Source organism: Microchirus variegatus, assembly GCF_963457635.1.
Source record: "Microchirus variegatus genome assembly, chromosome: 5".
Classification (NCBI taxonomy): domain Eukaryota; kingdom Metazoa; phylum Chordata; class Actinopteri; order Pleuronectiformes; family Soleidae; genus Microchirus; species Microchirus variegatus.
The window spans coordinates 9,693,868-9,716,226 of NC_139806.1; the positions used below are offsets into that span (position 1 = coordinate 9,693,868).

The 22,359-nt window shown below is 42.4% G+C and overlaps 1 protein-coding gene and 1 long non-coding RNA gene across 3 annotated transcripts; one reads left to right on the plus strand and one right to left on the minus strand.

Moving 5' to 3' along the window:
• Nucleotides 1-68: 68 nt before the first annotated feature.
• xirp1 (xin actin binding repeat containing 1) lies at nt 69-12,835 on the minus strand. Of its 2 annotated transcripts, XM_083889155.1 has the most exons (6): nt 12,515-12,835; nt 11,550-11,628; nt 6,248-6,400; nt 5,986-6,026; nt 639-5,054; nt 69-208 (listed from the first exon to the last, which is right to left on the minus strand). In XM_083889155.1, the coding sequence occupies exons 1-6, from the start codon at nt 12,704-12,706 to the stop codon at nt 206-208; spliced, it is 4,884 nt and encodes a 1,627-aa protein (XP_083745281.1). In that variant the 5' UTR covers nt 12,707-12,835; the 3' UTR covers nt 69-205. The 2 variants fall into 2 exon arrangements, with proteins under 2 accessions (XP_083745281.1, XP_083745280.1); XM_083889154.1 differs by lacking the exons at nt 11,550-11,628; nt 12,515-12,835 and adding an exon at nt 9,674-9,846.
• On the plus strand, nt 12,712-21,558 carry LOC310926943. The gene is made up of 4 exons (XR_014592821.1): nt 12,712-12,845; nt 13,500-13,608; nt 20,997-21,084; nt 21,241-21,558. It is a non-coding gene; the product is annotated as an uncharacterized lncRNA (long non-coding RNA).
• The last annotated feature ends 801 nt before the right edge of the window (nt 21,559-22,359 follow it).

The following is a 22,359-nucleotide window of genomic DNA, read 5'->3' on the forward strand; positions in this document are numbered from 1 at the left end:
GGAACCAGTCTCTCCACATTTACTGACTTTGCCCATTGTGGCTTTGGTGGTAACGCTGGTTTCTGCTCCTGTGGTTTTTCACTAGTCTTTTGAGGGAGTGGTGGAGGTGAGGTCACGCGTTCAGACCTCGGCGAGTTTGGGCTTCCGTTTGCAACAGAGTCGGGGGTTGAATTCTTTGTCGTAATGGGTGGTTGTTCTTCATAGGTTACTGAAATTGAAGGAGACAATTTTGTGTCAGACGGAGGCAGAGGCACCACAACACACTGCTTGTGCACAGTCTTGCTCCTCTCTGAACAAGCCCTGCCTGAGTTCTTGTATATCATTGCGGCCTTATAGTCTCCTTTGGACACATTTACACTAGATTTCTCAAGAGACTGCAGAGCCAATTGAACGTTACCTCTCACAACATCCTCTTTATCTGGGAGCTTTTGCTCTTGCACTGCAGTCTGCAGAGACCTAATCGCTGCCTTTACATCTCCTCTGATCACTTCTCTCTCATCTTCTGATGTGTGGCCGTTACAGTCATAGCTTACAAAAGGTGGCAGTGATTCTGATGCACAATTACTGACTACAACTGCTCTTTGTTGACAAGCCTCAAAGGAAGCATGGTGTTCTTGATCTTTTATTGCATCACTGACCTTTGGGTAAGTCCTGACTTGCTGGCCTCTGGAGGCAGACGAACACGTAGATTGCATGCTTGCAGATGAGCGTTCCTCTTGGGCTGAGACATTGAGGTTGTATATGTTTCCGGGAACGACGGCGTCACGCTCCACGTGCATGCTTTGCTGCTTCGCCATTTCAAGGGATCTTTTAGCTGCTTTCACGTCTCCAGATATGATGACCTCTTTTTGTACTGTGCTTCCTTCTTCTTCGGTGCCTTGCACCGACAGATCGATGTCATAGATAGTTCCAGGTTTGATGACTTCCCGCTCTACACACATGCTCTGTTGCTTTGCGCGTTCTAAGGACTGCATTGTGGCCTTAATATCCCCAGCAACAATTTCTTCTTTTTCTACGATGACTTGTTGCTTTACTGTAAGTTGTTGCTTTGCCGATAAGACATCCCCACGAATGATTTCTTCCTTTGAAACACAGTTTTCAACACTAGAAGAGCCCTCTGCGGAAAAAACCTTTTTTGTACTCTGTACATCCCCTGGCAGCACATCAGAAATGGTTCGCTCCACCTGTTCTTTGTGGTGGCAGAGACTTCTCTTCGCCTCTTTCACATTGCCTTGAACTATTTCAATCTGTTCTTTAGAAGCAAGGCCGTGATCGACTTCGTCTTCTGACAGCTCAGTGTGAAGACTTTTCAGGTAGTGCAGATCTCCTTTCTCAATGCAGCTCTTATACAAGTTCACATTTCCCTTTTCATTTTCATCCACTCGACAGGACGCTGCAGTCCTCTGACTATTGGCAGTGGCTAACAGATTTCCAATTGCCGACTTTACATCTCCTCTCTCTATGACGTGACTCTCAGTTTTGGTTTCATAATTGCACATGAGTGAATAGACTGACATCTCCGCTTGTCCTTCTGGAGTCTCTTGCATTATGATTCCTTTTTTCAAAGCCTTGTCGTCCACAAACAATTCATTGATCATGTGGACAATGTTTTGTATTTGTTCATCCCTCTCGAGGTCTGACTGATAGACAGGGATTTCTGCCACAGTGGTTTCCACATTACCCTTCTCCACCTCTCTGAGGAGAGTCACATGAGGTTTTAGGGTTGGTTTGAGTAAGAGTTTCAACATGATGTTCTTTATGTTTCCTTCAATAACCTCTTCCTTCTGGATTTGCACACCTTCGTTTCTTTCAACCAGGTATTTCACCATGTTCACATTCCTACTCTCATTTGCTTCTATTATGATGCCACTTGAGTGAACAAAAGACATTTGGTACAGATAGGAGAGGCTGTCAGCAACACTGTTGGCAGTAATTTTGTCTAATGGAGTGGTCTCAAAGAGCCATGTAGTGCACTTCACATCAGTCTTTGGTAGCTGCTCCTCAACATCTTGCTTTGAGGTATCCTCGGGCTCCTTGATCTTGTCCAGAGGCTGAGATTCAAACAGCCAAGTGCAGCGTTTCACGTCTCCTTTCTGGCTGTCTTCCCTGTGGACTGTTTTTACTTGACCTTCTTCCTGGGGTTCCCCTTTCAGACTGTCAATTGATTGATTCTCAAATAGCCAGGTGGACGTCCTGACGTCACCTCGCTGGACATCAGTGACACTAACCATTCGCACAAAGTTCTTGCAGGATTCTTCAGATTCAAATATCTGTTTATTGAGCTGCACATTATTGCTTCCAAAGTCTTCAATGCCTCTGAAAGAGGACTCCTCGTGGCTGGTAAGGGAGTCCAAAGGTTGCGTCTCAAACTTCCATCTGGCCGATTGGACGTCTCCTTTTTTGACATCTTCTTGTGTGACAGCTCGGATCACGTAAACTTCGTTCTCTGCCTTGATGGCATCGAGTGGTTTGGTTTCAAACATCCACCTTGCTCCTCTTACGTCACCACTCATTACCTCCTCTTTTTTCACAGTTGTGACCTCGTGAAACTGCCCCTCTTTGTCTCTGATGGCGTATAGCGGCAGCGACTCAAACATCATGGTGCTGGATTTCACATCTACGTTGCTCACAGACTGTTCTTCAGGGACAAAGTTCTGCTCAAGAGGTTCACTGTGGATTTTGTTCAGTGAAGAGGTTTCAAATACAAACTTTTTGTTCGGGACATCGCCACAGTCAGCACCGCTCACTCTCTGAGTGCTTGCATCATCAGTGTCCTTATTGATCAGGTTCATGGGACAGTTCTCAAACATCCAAGTATATTTATGGACTGAACCTTTTTCGGTTTGATCACTCTGGATATGGACATCCGATGATGTCGCCATTTCGGTTCCTATTTCATCAAGTGACTGGGATTCAAAGAGTTCTTTGACTCGTGAGACATCTCCCGACTGAAAGTCCACCTGGCTAACATATCTCATGTCTTGTTCTGAACTAGTATCTTTTCTTATTTTATCCAGGGTTTCCGTTTCAAAGAGATGTTTGACTGTTTGAACACCAACCTCTGCTTTCACAGAATCTTGTGTGGTGCTGCAGAGCTTCAAATTGCACTCCTCTCCATCCCTGATGCTATCAAAAGGCTGCGATTCAAAAAGCCAAGTAATGGACTTCACATTGGCCTTGTCAGTTGATTCTTTATCTTTCACTTTTTCTGATTTGTCATACAAAACATCCATTGGTTGTGTTTCAAATAGCCATTTGCAAGCCTTCACATCACCTTTACGAGACTCCTCTTCTGTGGAGGCAGTTTGCTCTGCCACGTTGAACTTGGAATGAATCCCCTCTATGGTCTGTGTTTCAAAAAGCCACGCTGCCATTTTGACATCGCCCTTTATATCCTCCTGTCTGGTGATGCCTTTGATTACCTCAACATTTTCTTTTTCCTCTGCAAGTCCATCTAAAGGTTTGGTCTCAAACATCCACTTGTAGTTTTTCACCTTCCCTTTGATGATTTCCTCTCGGCTCACTGTTGTGACCTTATGGAGGTTTCCAGAGCTGTCCTTTATTGCATAAAGATGAGTTGCTTTGTCTGCTGCAGTGGCATTTCCCTTCTCAGTGATCTCCTCATCAGAATGCAGGATTTTGCTCAAAGGAATTGTTTCAAAGAGATGTTTGAATCCCTTAACGTCTCCCTTTTCGATCTCTTGGTTTTTGAATGGGGCTTTTTCTTTAATACTGCAGCTCTCAAACATTTGCTTTCTGCCTTTCACTTCTCCTTGTTCGTCAGCAGAAAGGGGAATTTTCTTCAGACGCCCGACTTCGTAAGTGTCATTTAGTGTCTCGATGGGTTGAGTTTCAAATAGCCACAGGGACGTCTTGACATCTCCCCCCATTATGTCTCCCATCTCTGCTGACTCTCCTTTCACTGCTGCCAGTGGCTGCAGCTCAAAAAACTTCCTCTTGTTGACAACATCAGCATCTCCCGTGCATTCAGCCACCGTTCCTTCAAACTTGTCCACTCCGACACCCTCTTGGATCGTGTCAAATGGCTGAGTCTCAAACATCCACTTCTTTTGGTCAACCCCTCCTCTCTGCCCCTCTTCCAGCGATATCCCCCGAATTACTTTCACTCCATCAGATCCCTTATTAATCACATCCAAAGGCTGCGTTTCAAAAAGCCAACGGGCAGTGCTGATGTTGCTGCTGTTGATCTCTTCCCGGCAGATGGATTTGACTTCATGCATATTGCCGCTGTTGTCTCTGATAGCACAGCAAGGTTCTGCCTGGAAGAGTTTCAGAGTCTTCTGGATGTCTCCTTTTTGTTCCTGGAGCTCAGATTTAAGTTTCAGGAAGCTGTGATCTTCTATGGAGTTGCAGCGTCCCAAGTCACTGAGTGGTTTGGACTCAAAAAGCAGACGAGCTCCTGACACATCTCCTGGCTGGATGGGTTCTTTCAGCACCGCCTCGACCAGCTCACCTTCTTCTCGTATGGATTTGTTTAGAGAATCCATGGGCTGAGTCTCAAACAGCCATGTCGATGCTCTCACATCACCGCAGACGGAGGTCTGTCTCAGAGCAGGCCCTTGTTGGACGCCGGTAATATTCTCAAACCTAGAAGACGTGCTTCTGACATCTCCACCTTTTAACTCCTCCTCATCCAGCATCTTCTTGGTTGCATGAGGATCCCCAATGTTGTCCAGATTCCAGTTTTCAAAAATCCACCTCATGGACTGGACCTCACACTGATAAGCTGCGTCTGCTGCACTTGTGTTGTCTGGCTGCACGGCATTCACTATCTCATCATCCACGGCATCATCGATATTTGCCCGCAGGTCTGGATGGATGTGTTTAAAGAGCCTCTTCAGTTCACTCTTCTGCCGTTCTTGGTAGAACGTGGAGAAGGTTTCCTTGGGTGGGAGCACGGGGGGGCTACCTAACGCTGGAGGCACCTCATAATCCAGGGGTCTTGGTGGCACAGGAGGAGGTGGAGGGAGAGGCAGGTCATCTTCATCAAGAGAAGACTGTGTAACTGTGACTTTCCTGGCTGCGTCAGCCATCTTGAAATAAAAAAAAAGAGATGGGAGTAATATTGTCAGGATTCAGTTTTGAGAATTAAGTATTAGTGAATGCACGTGCAAATGGTAGAAAAGCATGCATTGAACATTTGAAGCCATACTTTACCTTTCTCTGAGCTGTCTCGATGTCATCTCATCGCAAACCATCCTGTCACCACCATGCTATCACGTCACAGTCACACCAGGGTTAATGAAACACTTCACAGCTGTTAGTAGGCAGATGTCAGCCAAATACTCAGCCTGTACTCTGAGTGGCTTTGATAACATAAGCTCAACCAATTTTTATTTGTTCTTATTTAACTTTTTTAAACTTTCTTTTTAAAGACAAGGCAAGTGCAATATTCACACCTGTATGAAATGCTGCAGGTGTAGGAAAAGCTCTTCATAAATTAACCACTTTGACTTATAGCAAGACAAGTGATCAGTTAATCAGGATTATTACATGGATTAAACAGTGAAATTCAGAACTATCATTTAATTTTAAATCCAGTTTAGTAGATTACTGAGCTAAGATCTTGCATGGCATACTGTGTTGTACTCATAAGAAGTATATATACTTATTTAAAATGATATTATTTAGGAGGCCGTCACATAAATGTACATTTGTATTTATTAAAAACTTTGCATTTTCAGATTGATTGGTGTTTTAGTTCTGTAAACGTCTTATATAGTAATAATTGAGGCGTAATATTTTTATTTTTCAAATAATATTGTGGTCATTGTTTCTTTCGCTGAAAGAAAATTGTTCAAAAAGTTGTGTCATTTTATGTCACCGTTTAGTTGTTTCTTGTGTACCACAACATTTTAAAGTGTGTGTGTGTGTGGGGGGGGGGGGTTTGATGCAAGCAAAGCAAAATTGGCGAACAACCACAGCACACGGTTAACAACAGAAGGCATGAAAACAGTACAATACCTTTGTGTTTTTAGATATTTTTGCTGGAACACTGATGACCTGTTGAAAAAAAGGATATATATATATATATATATATATATATTGCAGTTTCTCTTTGTGCACTTTGGTTCATTACTTTCTGCATAGACGCTTTATGTTTGTGTGCAATAGATTGTCTGTGTGTCGCTGAGTTGCTCTGTTGTGATGGAGCATAGCGGCCATTCTCTACTGAAGCCCTTGACCTCGGTGTGTGCAGAGGAATGAGAGGAATTCCAAGAACTCACTGGCTGTGCTGAGCCTCCTGTGGAGTCGATAGCTGTTGCTCGTGACAGATATAGAGCGGATCTCTCTCTCACGGAGGAGGAAGTAGATATTTTGTCTCCGGTTGGTCTGGTTGGGGAGCCCCCCTTAGTCGCTGATAGACTGCTTTTATCACCTGTAATTAAAAAAAACAACAACAAAAAAAGGTATCACGGGTTTAGAAATAGTTTACTCAGTGAGACTATGACAAGCTGTTTTAACATTTAATAGCTAGACTGGATATGTATTACAGATATCTGTAATTCAATTCTTCCTATCCACAATCTCATTCTTCCTATCCACAATTACATTCTTCCTATCCACAATGTCATTCTTACTGGGACAAATGACGTCACTTTTGCCATTCATGTGTATTGGGTTTTTAATTTTAGATATCCACAAAGACATTCTTCCTATCCACAATGACATTCTTCCTATCCACAGTGTCATTCTTCCTATCCACAGTGTCATTCTTCCGAAGACAAATGACTAGTAACAATTGGATTGAAGATATCTGAAATGAGAGTTTCATTCTAGATATCCAGAATGTAATCTGAATCATGAATGGCAAAAGTGATGTCATTTGCCCTTGGAAGGATGTCATTGTGGATATCTGAAATGACAATTGTGGATGGGAAGGATGCCGTTGTGGATATCTGAAATGTTGTTTTTGACTAGGAAGAATTGAATTACAGATATCTGTAATACATAACCAGTCTAGCTATTAAATGTTAAAATGGATTGCCATAGGAGACAACAATAAGGAGAGTAAAATAACCTGTGGACTGGCAGCAATAACTGTGTGTGTGTGTGTGTGTGTGTGTGTGTGTGTGTGTGTGTGTGTGTGTGTGTGTGTGTGTGTGTGTGTGTGTGTGTGTGTGTGTGTGTGTGTGTGTGTGTGTGTGTGTGTGTATTTATAGTGATGCTCTTAGTGTGTGTATTTATAGTGATATTGGAACCTTTCTTATCACTGTCGACTTGTGGAAACAATTTCATCCGCTACAGTCTGGCACCTTGGCAGTGGCTTCGAGTAGCACGGCGACCACACGCTTTGATTCACTGTGCTGATTTTTTTTTTTTTTTTTTTTTAAACAATCCTAACATCAAATCAATATGTTTACGATTGGATTGGATGGCTGGGAGCTGACAAGATAAACCGGCCCTCACAGCTGGCCTGCTGCCCAGGACACTGTGACGCCAAGAAGAGAAAAAAAAACACACACACAAAAAAAACAACAACTGCAAGCTCAGCTGGGGTGAAACAGATTGTTTGCACATTGTTTATGTGAGCTCCCTGCCATCAAACCATCAACTCCTGCCTAAAGGAATGTGACAGCCTGACCCACTGAAAAACAGGGAAATGAGCTCAGCTTTAACCTGGAGTTGAATATTGCTACCATTTATTAAAGCAAGTGAATATTAAGAATAAAAATGAATAATTGTTATTCTGTCATGCTCCCCCTCTCTTGTTGCCCTTATTTTAACATAATTGTTGATTTGTTGATTTGTTGTCTCTGTCCCCTATTTTGCACTCGCCCCAACCAGCCGAGACAGATCTTTGACTTTGATTTTGTCATTGTGTGATCTGTTGGACTTCTTTCTGTTTTTTCTTGCATTAACACCTCTCCACTGTCCTCCATTTTTCCTTTCACCCCAATCGGTCGAGGCAGATGGCTGCACATCTTTGAGTCTGGTTCTGTCAGAGATTTCTTCCTGTTAAAGGGGAGTTTTTCCACTGATGCCTAGTGCTTGCTCATTGTGTGTATTGTTGGGTTTCTCTGCGCTGCATGATGTTGTCTTGAGTATGTTATGATTTGGCAACGTACAAATAAAACTGAATTGAATTAAACAGGTAACACCCGTTGCGGTAATTTTTGAGGGGGGTTAATTTGCATAAAGACGCTTGAAACTTTGCACGGAGAACTGGCAGGCCTGTGCGTTGCTCAGGGTCCTGACTAAGGTTGCTAATGTTGCTATGGTGAAAACAGGGGAACCCAACAGAAGCAAAATTGAGTTCCACAGAATTTCCCGAAACTTGGTGGGAAGATGTTAAAGCCCAAGACAAACAGAAAAGTTGGAACCATGGCCTGAACTCAACAGGAAGTCGGCCATTTTGAATTTTCGTGTCCATTTTTAGCGATTTGCACCTTACGTAAATGAGCGAACTCTGAGAGCGTTTGTCGTACGACATAAAAAAGATTGTACTAGCTATTATTCTAATTATTATCATGAATAATCAAGTAGATGTGGTAACTTCAGAGGCTGTCTGGACACGTACAGCACAGTGAACAAAATGGATGGAGGTCACGAGCCGCCCGGCTGTAACTAATGGCCAGATTTGAGCACATCTCTCCTTTTTACACACTAAGCCCACGCAGGACAAAAGGATGCAGCAGCGAGCTGGCGCCTCTCACGAGTCCAGACTTAAAGCATTTTTCATAGCTGGGTGAACAGAAAGAATAAGTGCAGCACGCGTCCACGCCCTCCAAAACTTCAACTACACCACACACACACACACACAAACACACAACAATATCAATAATTGTTGTCCAATAATCGAAACGGAATGACAGACTTTTACATGCTGACATGATGTCTTTGATGTGGGTGAATTCTCCGAGAATGGAGAGGAGCTATTAGCAGCACAGCAATGCGAGGGCGTTTTTTGGGCTGCTGGCAGCTGTACAAATGATGGTGAGATGCAGTTGGTATTTGCTCGTCACCACCACCACCACCATCTTCACCGCCATCAGCTGTTGTCAATTGTAGCCACATTCACAGACTGTAATGAAAACCTGCACGCCAAAAGGTAGCTCATAGCGGAGGGTCTCAGACCCCCCAAACAGTGCACAATAAAAGGATTGGATTTTATATCCTGTATAAGCAGCGCAGTCACTTCACATCCATCTGTGGCAGGGCTTCAATTATCTTAGATTGGAAACAATGGGATAACTGATCAAGTAATGTGTCAACAAAATCAAACAGATCAGTTTAAGCAATTAACTGTTTACTAATGTGCCAACGTCTCACTCTGCAACTGATAAATCAACCTTATAGAATTTAAAATTGTATACCATATTTAAGAACACTTTGCACTTTGGTGATTTTGTTATTACTACTATAAAAACTGTGAAACAAATGTCCATTTATTATCAATGGTAGATCGAGACTGGATTGTATGAAAATGAGTTGTCATTCTTGTCATTTATTTTCAGAACAGGAATTTTATTTTGTTAAAATAACATCAAACTGTGACCCTTCAAACATGCTTATTTAAAAAAAAAAAAAAAAAAATCAAACCACGTTGTATTAGACTATATTATAATTACTATTATACTATAAAACCGTGTAGTAAAAGCAGCCTTTCTCCATATCATGAATATATAACATGAATCCTCACGATACTCACTCAGCGTTGTTGTCGCTCCCTGTGCCCGGCGTATGTCCTCTGTGTTTGGGCCTGTGTGATGTGTGATATACAGCTGGCTGCCTCTTCTCTTCTCTTCTCTGCCTTCACTCAACTCTTTCTGGTGCTGTGGCCTCAGCGACAGCTGATTTTTATCAGAGCCCACCGCCTCAGTGGAAGACTTTGGCTATTTTTGGGAGGGTGTGCTGGCGACGGCGGCGGCTGCTGCTGCTGCTGCTGCAATCACCCCCGTTAGTCACCCAAGGACTGGGGCACCCCTCCACCTCCCATTCCCATCGCTACATTGTCACCCACTATAACAGGCGCTGGGTGGGACCTATAATATGTGTGTCACTGGTGTTTGGTGGGGTCAGACAAAAAAAGCACAGGAACAGGAACACACGAAAAGCCCTATTTTGGTAAACTGAAGTCACATAAAGACACTATTTTTGTCTTATTATTATGATAATAATAGTGAATAATCTGTTTGGATACACTAAAACTACATTCAAGAAATCTGTTAGGTGGATTATAAGTGTATGAATGAAGAAAAGTGTTTACTCTTGATAGAATTGTACGAGACTAAAGGAACATTTCTGCAACGCTAGTGACAAAAATATACCTGTACACACTGAGAAAGGTACAGTGCTTGTACCCTGATAGGTTACAACTGGAGCGACAGCAAAAGGTACAGTCTCTTACTTTGATTTCTAAGTGTGTAGGTGGGTAGGTGGGAAGGTTCACTCTGAGAAATAAAAGTGCTAAGTAGAACGATATAAGGTTCTTCGGCTTGTCCTCATAGGAGAACCCTTTTTGGCTCCAGGAATAACCTTTTTTTATAAAGGTTCCACCTGGAACCCTTTTGGAGGGTTCCATCAAGGACCCTTTGAAAACCCTTTATTCAGGATAGGGGTTTGAAAGGGTTCTCTGGATCAAAATGGTTCTTACTGGAACCATTAGTGTTACCAAGAACCCTTGAAAAACCCCTTTCTTCTTTTTCAAACGCAAATGGTTCCAGGTAGAACCTCAGCCCTTAGGTAGGTAGGTAGAAAGGTGGGTAGGTAGGGTAGGGTAGGGTAGGGTAGGGTAGGGTAGGGTAGGGTAGGTAGGTAGGTAGGTAGGTAGGTAGGTAGGTAGGTAGGTAGGTAGGTAGGGTAAGGTAGGTAGGGTAAGGTAGGTAGGTAGGTAGGTAGGTAGGTAGGTAGGTAGGTAGGTAGGTAGGTAGGTAGGTAGGTAGGTAGGTAGGTAGGTAGGTAGGTAGGTAGACAATCATTCATATTTCGCCCCCAAAAAACATGCTTTTATCCAAATTAACTAAGAAATAATGTTGTTTTGGTTTGTACCCTATGATCAGTATCAGTAAACCAGTGTCTGCGTCACTGTCGGAGCCATCAGCGACAGCCTCGCTCCTATCTTCAGCATGTGCCCCTCATGCATAGTTATGTATTTACACTCGCACATCCTGGTCTTTATTTAGCTGATTGATGATGCATCTCAGGGCCAAAGAACACTTTGAGGTTACTCTTTACTCTCCTCTGTCAGGATTTGAGTGGTGACACGTCAAATACCTTTTGCTCAGTGGGAACTTAATATAGGTTCATGTGTTCATATCGCGTGTGTGAGGCCTAATGTCCACATTCGTATCTCAGCTCAGACATTATGTGTATATAGCTCATCAGGGGAAAACAAACAGAGAATTGGCAAGGAATACGGTCAAATCATATGATGTTTGATTTCACAAGTATTATTAACTATGAGCCGCGACTCCAAAGTACAACAGTGACCTCATGCATTTGGAGGAGCAGTGGCACTAATCCCACCTGCCCTATCACATCTCACTGAGTTCCCAGTGAGTACGAGTAACATGACCATTACTCACTGTGTGAGTATCTGGATGTTTTGTCGGTAGACTCTTGGAGCGGGTTCATGGACTTTCCTCTCTCCACCTGGGTCGTTCCCTGTGGATCGAGAGCATATGGAATAATCACGAAGACGGTTTCAGCTCGCTGTTGAAAAACGGTAAATATGGCATTGATCAACAGTTTTGTGATACAGGTAAAAGTTAAAGGTGCCATATGTAAGAATGTGGCCAAAAACGGTTACTACATTCAAATTCAAAACACCAGGGTCTTTTAGGTTTTGTTTTCTGACGTAACTGGCAACCCTTGGTTGCTCGGCAGCTGAGACTCTGCTGACTGCAATGATTGGTAGACCACATGCCAAAACATGATTTCAAAATATAAACATGATTTGCAGTCTGCAAAATATTTTTTTAATGCAAATATTTTGGCTGTACTGTTGTTGTTGGTGAGTTCAGTTTGTTATATGAACATTATTCCTGAGTCTGTGACATATTAGGAGGATTTTATGGCCAGTTGATTTAGATTTATTACATAATGTACCTTTAAGAGTATTTAAGGTCCAGTGTATAACCATGTAATATACCAGCCATAAGTTTATGTTTATGTATGACTGGTTTTCATATGTGTACTTGAGGCAAGCGCATTAAAGACCGCCATGTTTTTATCACACGTTCATTTTGGCTCCACCCAAAAACACTTTTCTGTTCAGTTTTACCGTTAGATGTACGACCGAGCGCTGGAACCTTTAAGAGTTGACACAGACGTAGTATTGTTCATCAGACTCCTTAAAATGTTAAACTGTGACTTTTATAAGAACTGAACATAGTGTATTGTTTTGCGTCTGTTTCCACAATCTGTTCACTCGAATTTAGAGAGATGCGTGCCAGGACAATCGTATAATTTGTCTTTGTTGGTTTTCTTCGGTTTCTGTCACACTGTGATAATATAATATTATATAATATAATAATATAATCTTGCAAACCTGAGTAGTAGTATTCTTTAATGGAGTGTTGTGACTTCTCTTTTCCTGCAGGGGGCAGTCTCCTCTCATTTTATTGCCTGCTGCAGACGTGCACTCCAGGTTGGAGCTCTGCTGCACGAGATTGGCCTTGGACTCAAAGAGGGCGCACAGAGCTCTGGTGCCCGCAGACTCTCTCTGAGGGAGGACGTCCATGGAGCGACTCCTGGACAGATTGGAGCTTCTTCTTGATCCCCAGAGGCTCACGCTCCCACTGCTCTCCTGCTGCCTCCCCCATCGACCCTCCGCACAGTGTTCTGACACCTGCTCGCAGTGGCAGAAAAATGCTTTCTAGGTTGTATTTTTTTAACCATGTTAAAATGCTTGTTTTAAAATGAATCATGCATTACCTGGATTGTATGCTCCTGCACCTTGTCAATGCTGCTCAGGTCAGCACAGCTTTGATACCTGTTGGAGCACATTTATAAGAAGATTAATAATTGACAGGGATTTAAAACTCAAGGATCAGCTGGCAAAAGCTGTGAAAAGTCAACGTGAATGAAACACTTAAGCATGTGGACACAGCACAGAAACGGCAATATAGACTTCTACACATTATCCATTAATAACTGATTGCTTTGTTGATTATGTTTAATCCAGTGTTTCCCAACCCTGGTCCTCAGGGAACGCTGCCCTGCCATGTTTTACATGTTGCCCTGCTCCAAAAAACACCTGATTCAGTTGAAACATAACATTTTTGGAGAAAAAAAAAATCACAATTTAAAAAAAAAAAAATCCCCCAAAAATCAACTTTTGTTATTATTATTGTTATTTTTTTTTTCAAAAAATGTAATATTTCATTTGAATCAGGTGTTTTTGAAACAGGGCAACATGTAAAACATGGCAGGGCAGCGTTCCCTGTGGACCAGGGTTGGGAAACACTGGATTAAACATACATTTACTGCTTCACAAATTAATCTTTTGTTTCTTTTGGCTTCTCCCTCTCTAGGGGGCGCCACAGTGGATAATCTACATATTTGATGTTGTCAGAGGTTTTAATGCTGGATGGCCCGAGGAGAAAAACTGGATGTGACCCTCTCTCAATTTAGAGTGTCCAGGTAAAAATGAGCAATGGGGGATTACCCCAGCCTTTGAGCTGGTGGGGATTTGAACCAGCAAACTCTGGAGGACGACACTTTATTGCTTTTACTCTGATTCTGCTGGTCTTTTGCACAGGCACGTCAACGCTCAGTGTGTAATTATCTGCAAAATTTCACTTGACGACATAATACCAACACATCTGATTCACTTTCTCAGCCATTCCACCCTCACTGGTGTAAAACTTACTGTTGCACCAGCTGAGACACAGACTTCCTGTTCCAGGAGGTTCGGTTGGTCGTGACCCCTGACCCCTCCTTAGTCCACGAAAGACTCTTCAGGGACTGAGTCTTCCTCAGTTGAAATGTCTCCATAGTGACGCGTCAACCAGTCGCTGAAAGACAGAACTGAGATGATTTCACCTGTCGCCGTTAGAATTACAGCTGAGCTTTAACTCAGTTTGATGATATAATAGAGTGTCACGCTGATGGTCATATGACTCTGTTAATGTTTATGAGCATCTAAACTGACAGACAAGCCAAAGTTACACATCTGTGTGTGCTGCTGTATAAACTGTATAATGTGTTTGTTTGTAAAGGACGTTAAAAAGAAGTCACAAATATCAAAACGTAAGCACAAATTTGTTCTACGTTCTAATTCTAATTCCGTAAAACTCATTCAGGGAATGAAAACCAGAAGTTACATGGTATAAAACACTTAATCTGACTGTGAAATCAAAAAAAACAACAACAATAATAATCAAATGTTTATATATATATTCAATCCCATACCTGCAGAGAAGCAGAAGTCACCTGTGCATGTCAGTCTGTCAGGCTGACTTGTGGCTCACGAGCATCTCACTCCAGACGCAGCACTTTCCCAGAGACCAAAGTCCTTTCAAGACCTTGTGATTCAAGGTGTCCGGATATATATACTGTATATATATAAAAAAGAAATATGTGCCACTATAACGTGACCTGATGCTAATGGATCAATAAAACACATGACCACAGTCTCAGTCACAAGATATATCTTGAAAAAAATCTAAATAATATTAAGCACAAACCAGAAATAAGATGCACACATTTGCCCTTGTCGTGATTTTTATTTTGAATTTTCATGACACTTTCAAAGCTTTTTTTTTTTTTTTTTTTTTTTAGGATTTCATGTTTATTGCTGATAAAAAATATGACAGTGATGACAGGACGAGGCTCTAAGAGCCAGCGAGCAGACCTGTGTGCACAATGACAGCTGGTGCAGGCAGATGCCAGTGTTGAGATTCCTGACATAGCCGCTCTGTTACTGTATCTCATGCCAAAAACATGAGCAGAGGCATTTTATCTTCACGTGCTTTCGTAAAACGCTTGGGGGGAAGGAGTCGTCCACCGCTCATTCTAATATCCCTTCATATGATAATGTGTCAGGTTGGAGCTGCTGTTTCTGCCGGCACGGCACTCAACTGCGGAACAGGAAAACGCTGATGCTTGCGTTTCACACCTGTGTTGATCATGACGGCCAACATGCTCACGCGGTGAAATGACACATGCTGCACACATACACAGTAAACTCTGGGTAACCGTTAACTTTTTAGGATTCACTAAATGCACACTTTTACATTATTACTCTATAAAATGTGACAGTTAAAGTCCCTTTAATCCAGAATAAAGAGAAAATAGAGTTGATAGGCTTTTGATATACAGTATTAAATCAAATAACTAATGCTCAGACCCTAAGATTATTATTATTATTGTTGTTGTTAAATAACAATAAAGAAAGTGTAATTTTGGGCTGGTCCTCACAACTTGAAAGGGCCTTTTCAGGGTTAAAATATGGTTTCAGGGTTAGGGTTAGAACTGGGTTAAGGGTCAGGGTTGGGATTAGTCCAGCAGGAATTATGGTCTAATTTAGTCTCCAGGAAATTAATGTAAGTTGATGTAATGTCCTGTGTGTGTGTGAGTGTGTGTGTGTGTGTGTGTGTGTGTGTGTGTGTGTGTGTGTGTGTGTGTGTGTGTGTGTGTGTGTGTGTGTGTGTGTGTGTGTGTGTGTGTTGTGTGTGTGTGTGTGTGTGTGTGTGTGTGTGTGTGTGTGTGTGTGTGTGTGTGTGTTCTTATATTTGCGGCTTTGTGAGGACCAACAATCGTATAAACCAGTGTTTCCCAACCCCGGTCCTCAGGGAACTCTGCCATGTTTTACATGTTGCCCTGCTTCAAAAAAAACCCTGATTCAGATGAAACATTACATTTTTGAAGAAAAGAAAAAAAGAAAAAAAAAAAATGTAATGTTTCAAATGTTATCCCCCCAAAATAGCAAAAATGTAATGTTTCAACTTTTGTTATTTTTTGGGGGGTTTTTTTGTTATCCAAAAATGTAATGTTTCATCTGAATCAGGTGTTTTTGGAGCAGGGCAACATGTAAAACATGGCAGGGCGGTGTTCCCTGAAGACCAGGGTTGGGAAACACTGTTATAAACCATGCAGAGTGAGGACATTTTGGTTTGAGGTTAGGGTTAGGGTTAGAATTTGGTTTAGGTTTAGGTTTGGCTTATGGTTAAGGGTTAGGCACTTAGTTGTGATGGTTAAGGTAAGGGGCTCAGGATTGCATTATGTCAATGAGGGTCCTCACTTTGAATGCTGCATAAACATGTGTGTGTACCTGGTATTCCTTGTCTGGTGGGGACCTAAATCTGTTTACACAGTCACATTATGGGGACTTTTCTTCCTTATTGGGACAAACAACCATGACCCCAGTCCCGGCGGCATGGGCGGGCATTGGGGGGCCGTGCCCGCCCACAGAGTCAGCCGTGCCCTCCCTGGGCTTTTTATACAGTCCATGGCTGGGATCTTTTTATTTTATTTGGGTTTTGTTTTTTACATCGGAGTGGCCAGCTCTCTATTATTTCTATCTTGGTTTATCGATCATACAATTCAACCAATCCAACCAACGAACGAAGGCAACATGCTGGCCAATCACAGGTGGTGGGGGCGGGTCACCGATGAGATGGTACGCTGTTAGCACTTGACGTTTATGGTCGCTAGTTACTAGCAGCGCCATTCACTTCTACTGGAAACCGAAGCACTGAAGTAAAGAGTAACACTGGCGTAAACATTCATCAGGGGGTGCCACAAGTCTTCGTTTCGCTCGCAGCATTGTCCGTTATTTTAGCTACAGGGCAATGCCCGTTTACGTGCCTCCCGATTGTTAAAATTAGTTTTTCGTGCCGTGGCACCGAAGTCCATGCACTGTTCACGTTAGCTCCGTTAGCTCCTTGTGTCGCTTAGCGTGCCTACAGTGGAACTGGAGCGGTCTGTTTATTAAAGGAAAACAGCAGCGCTACAAATAACCAGCGTACCTGTGTAACTGCGTATGTGTGCCTCTGTTTTTAAATTTTAGCGTTACTTTAGAGACACATTTTAACAATCGGGAGCACGTAAACATGACGTCACACGCATCTTTTTCCGGTCAGTTGCCATGGAAACGTGTCATGCGGCGTATAGTGCCCAGCGCCCCAAAATATTTTTTTAGATTTTTTTGTTATCATGTAATATTCGTGAAACATTTAGGTAACCAGTAGGGCTGCAACAATGAATAAATCTTTAGAGAGGTTTTTTTTTTGTTTTTTGTTTTACAATTAATACAAACTTTGTGATATGTCTTCTTAAATGTGAATATTGTCTGGTTTCTTTGCTCCATTTGCCAAAAAAAATCCTTAAAACTAGGTTCCAGGTGAGCCTAGTTTGCATCATGCAGGCGAGTTACACTCACTCACTCACAAACTTTAGGTTACGTGTAGGCAGAAGGGTAACACTGCTTTGTGCTGCTCCTTGTGCTCCCCAGCTGCTTTAGCTACTTCTTCCAGTATGAATGTTTACTTCAGTGTTCAGGTTGACATCCGTGCTTCTTTTTCCAGTAGTGAAGCAGCTGCATGGTGCTATCTTCTTGAATACATGCTTTATTTGATAAATGTACACAGCACGACACATTTTTTTTTTTGTAGATTTTGTGATGAACTGCCCCTTTTTAGTAAGAGCAAAATTATTTCTCCACACTGTAGGAGTGGTCACAGAGCCATACTGTTCACCCTGAAGCAAATAAATAAATAAAATAGGCTATAAAAAATAGGTTGAAAAAGTTTGCCCCCCTGAAAAAATGTAATGCCCCCCCTTAAATGTTTTTCTGCAGCCGGGTCTGCATGACCCCATAATGTAAATGACTACATTTTAAGGTGAAGATGTGTTTTTAAAGTCAGGCTTAAGAGGTCAGGGTTAGGATGAGGCCAGTATTAGTTATGGTTAAGGTTAGAGAAAAAGTAATGCTGTAATGTTGCTGTTCATTTCAAAGCCAGAAGGTGGCACCAGAGCGACACCTCACACACAATATTGTGGTTAAAGGGCAACACAGCAGAACAGTGTGCACTGTTGACAGAGGCTTTGTTGTTGCTGTCATGAAGTGCTCTGTGATTATACGTGCATACACGACTGTGCAATGCTGAAGGAAGTCTTGCCTGTGTTTGTCCACTGTGAGACGGAGAAGTCAGCGAAAGTCATGTCCTGTGCATAAGTGGTGCCTCACTTGTGTTATCGGCCTTCGATGCATGTGCTTTGCCAGCTGAAAACGAAGGGGAGTAATCGGCGAGGGAGTGAGTGTGAAGCGTAGGGATTGGGGAGTCGGATAGTTTCACCCACATAGAACAGTCAATCCTGTCTTGAACAGCTGAGAACAGAGCAGGTCTCCTTCCTCCTCCTCCTCCTCCTCCTCCTCCTCCTCCTCCTCTGGCTGCTGCTAAGTACTGCTGAGAAAGCCTCACATGCAGTCACATGTGACGGCCAAACACTGAGAGCAGAGCATACTGTGCAGGAACTCAGGAGCTCCCACTGCAGGACTGACATCCAGATGCAATCAGTGGCACTTTGACAACAGGAACACACACACACACACACACACACACACACACACACAGTGTGAACACGGACACTTGGTGAAGCAGCCAAAGCGGAGACACACACAGACAGACACACACACTCAGATACAAATCTCTGACCAGCGGTGCATTGTATAATTCTCCTTCAGGGGAAAATGCATTAAGCATCCGTGTCCAACACACAGGCCAGTTTGTAAGTTAGTAAGAAAGGTCACAGCAGCTCCCTGGCTAATATTGACAAGAGGGTCATTGTTGAAATAAAAAAAATAAAAAAAATGGGGGGAGGAGGGAGGGAGGGGTGTCGAACCCAATCACACAGCTGCTTTGCTGTTACAGCTTTCACTGCTCACATGCAGAGGCAGCAGATAAGATCACCCATGTTGAAAACTGTACTCGTGTAACCTACTTTGCACTCCGGGCTGCAGCTTCAACGTCTCGTACACAGCGAGTATGAGTTTGTAAATGTGTGAATCGAGTCATATTATTGTTTTGAAGTCTACAGTTGACATAGTTGGCGATCACTTGTGACTCCCAAAAGTGATGTTCAACAGGTGGCTCGACTGAACTGCAAACATGGCAGCTGTGATCTAAATTGCAGACTCGGCATTACTTTGTTTACTAATTGTCAGTCTTGTATAAAGTACTTTAAAGGGATACTTGAGTAAGTATGTTACCAGAAAACGACTTTGGTAGAAGTTCAAGTCACTTTTTGTTAAAGTCTTAGTGTATATGACATTTACTGTATTTACTTAAGTATCAAAAGTCATTTTCTGATATAAAATATATGTAATGTTGGTATTGGTCATGGTAGCTCAGTGGTGGTGGGTTGTTGGTTCAATTCCTGGCTCTGCTTGTCTATATGTGACCTTGAGCAAGACACTTAACCTTGAAAGATGTGTGAATGGGTGAAAACTGTAGACTAGAAAAAGCTCTATATAAATACAGACCATAATACCGACTCTTCTTCTTCTGATTTTATTTGGTAGTAAAGAGTCACAAAGAGAGTTAGAGGAAGTAGTAGTGTAGTAAGTGTAGTGGAGTAAAGGTAAAAGGTGCTCGAAATATAAATAAAGTCAAGTGCAGATATGTGAATTTTGTACTTAAGTACATGTAACAAAGTATTTGTACTTAATTACATTACAACACTGGTAATTATACATAACATAACATAATTACCGCCTTACACTACTGGCTGAATGAACAACATTATAGAGCAGCACAGGACTGCTCAGTATGAGTGACACAGCTTTGTCCTCCGCTCTGATGACAAGCCTGTTAAGAGAAGCCGTGTGAATTATACATCACAGTTCATCTCAGTATACGTGCATACAGGTTTTACTCGCTGCTATAGCATTAATCTCCTTCAATGTAACATTTTGCACAGAGCCTTGGACTCAAGGTTGTTGTAGCCCCACTAGCTCCTCTGCAGAAAGATGATATCACCACTGGACCAGGACCAGGATTACACTTTGGCCTGATCTCACCATTCGGGTGTCAATGTCTCTGGTTTCATGTCGTGAATTGATGCCACGGCGCAGACAAAAAGGACAGCCGACCGTTCGTCACCTCAGGTGTCAGTGTTGTGACATTTTGGTTCATCTGAGGGCATTTTCGCAGTGGAGAAAGTGAGATTGGTGTCTCTTTGGTAGATGTTTGGAACAGGCGAGTTTTAAGGCCCCCCCAGAATCTGAGTTTTACAAGTCATTCTCCTACGTGAACGCATAGGAACTTTACCAATTTGGGTTATTTCTGTTTTTATTTCAGTGGTTTGTCGGTGAAGTAAGATCGGGGTAGGAGTCAGGGGTCAGGGGGTTTTTACGACATTAAGCTTGTGCGACGCACCTGTCCCCCCTGCTACACTCTTAGAAATAAAAGTCCTAAGTAGAACCATATAAGGTTCTTCGGCTTGTCCTCATAGAAGAACCCTTTTTGGCTCCACGAAGAACCTTTTTGGAGGGTTCCACCAAGAACTCTTTTAAAACCCTTTATTCAGGAAAGGGGTTTTAAAGGGTTCTCTGGATCAAAAATGTTTCTTACTGGAACCATTAGTGTTACCAAGAGCCCTTGAAGCAAATGGTTCCAGGTAGAACCTCAGCCCTTGTTGAAGGATCCTTTTGGAACCGGTATTTCTAAGAGTATACTGTAAGTGGAGGCATCTGAGAACATGGTAAGAATGGAGCGAGCTTGTGTTTTTGCGATTTTGTCTTTATTTGAGGCATGAGCTTTAAATATGCTAGACAAAAAAATGCATGTACAGGGGGTTGCTAGGTTTATATATATATATTTTGTATATATATATATATATATATATATATATATACAAAATAAAGCAAAAAAAAAGAAGAACCTGAAGTGATGAAAAATCAATCAATTCAAAATGTTCCGTATGAAGCTTTCACCCTGATGACAGCAAAGACGATGATGCTGCTGCTGATGATGATGACGATGAAAACAGTCATGATTCACTGTCTCTTCTCCTCCCTGAAATAGAAACCACTGTGTGTTATTGCCTTTGTGACCATGGTGAAGATCATCAGGATGTGACATCAGAGGCCGTAAAAAGAAAGAGGAGTAAAGAGTAAGTAAGGCAGCATAAATGCTTTTATTAACATGTATTAACGTGAAGCATATTTGATGGTAATACTTCAATTACTGAAGTGGTGACTGGCCATGTGTCATTTCTTTATTGTCTTATATGTCTTTTGCATCTACCCTGTTGGATTCTGTTATCAAGGAAGTGTGTTTCAGGAAAATAACAGTGTCCCTCCTGGCCTGGCAGCACGTCACGTGTCTCCACTTGGCGTCTTACGCCGCCACCTGTCTGGGAAACAACAGCGGCACAAACAACATCGCAAATCCTGACGGATCCTGTTTTGCCCAGGAAAAGTGAGAGTGGTCTCTCAAACGTGGCTAAACGCCAGAGATAGAATGCACAGGAAGGAAGAGGAGAAACTGGGGCACAGTTTCACATGCCTGACGCTTTGTCAAACTCACTGTATTGCTGTATGTGGGCCATTTCTGGCACAGCTTGACTGTGAGAAAAAAAACAGAAGCCGGTGGCAGCTTCTGCTGCCACCGGCCACAGAAGCCGGTGGCAGCAACCTGAGAGGCTGCTGTCACATTGTAGGTTAACGATAAGTTGTGTAATGTGGACTCTGGACTGAACGCACAGTAACAGTTTACTCGCGCGGCTCATTTGTGAGGCAGCATCGTCTGGAATAATGAAGCTGGACAATACTGTATGTCACTTCACAATACCTATTTACATAACTCAATGTGGAATAATGATAAAAAAAAAAAGAAATAAGTCTGGGAAAGTGGGTCAGCCAGACTTTGATAAAGTGGATACAGTCAATTGCGTTGTTTTTTTACTTACCACTTTATTAGGTACACCTGTTCCACTGCTTGCTAATTCAAATACCTAATCAGCCAATCACATGACAGCAACATGATGCATTTCAGCATGTAGACATGGTCAAACCAAGCATTTAAATGAAAACCATCTCCGAACACAATTATGTAAAAGCAGATGGACTAGCACCAGCACAAAACCACATCAAGTGCCTCATATGACACACTATCTGGTGCCCTGTGTGCCTAATAAAGTGGCCGTGAGAGTATAAATCAGACTTCTGTGACTCATCTCTTTCCCTGTTAGTTCTAAACAGTCTGTGATGCTGCAGAAGAGGATTGCCTCTCAGCTCATCAGATATATTTTATTTTGACGATGCCTGTTTCCGGAACTATTTTACTCCTGAGTGATTTTTTTCCCTCAGCTGCCGTCTCATGGACACCAAAATAGAATTATCCTCGCTGCTCTCTCGTGTAGTCAAAGAGACCAACATTGATCTAC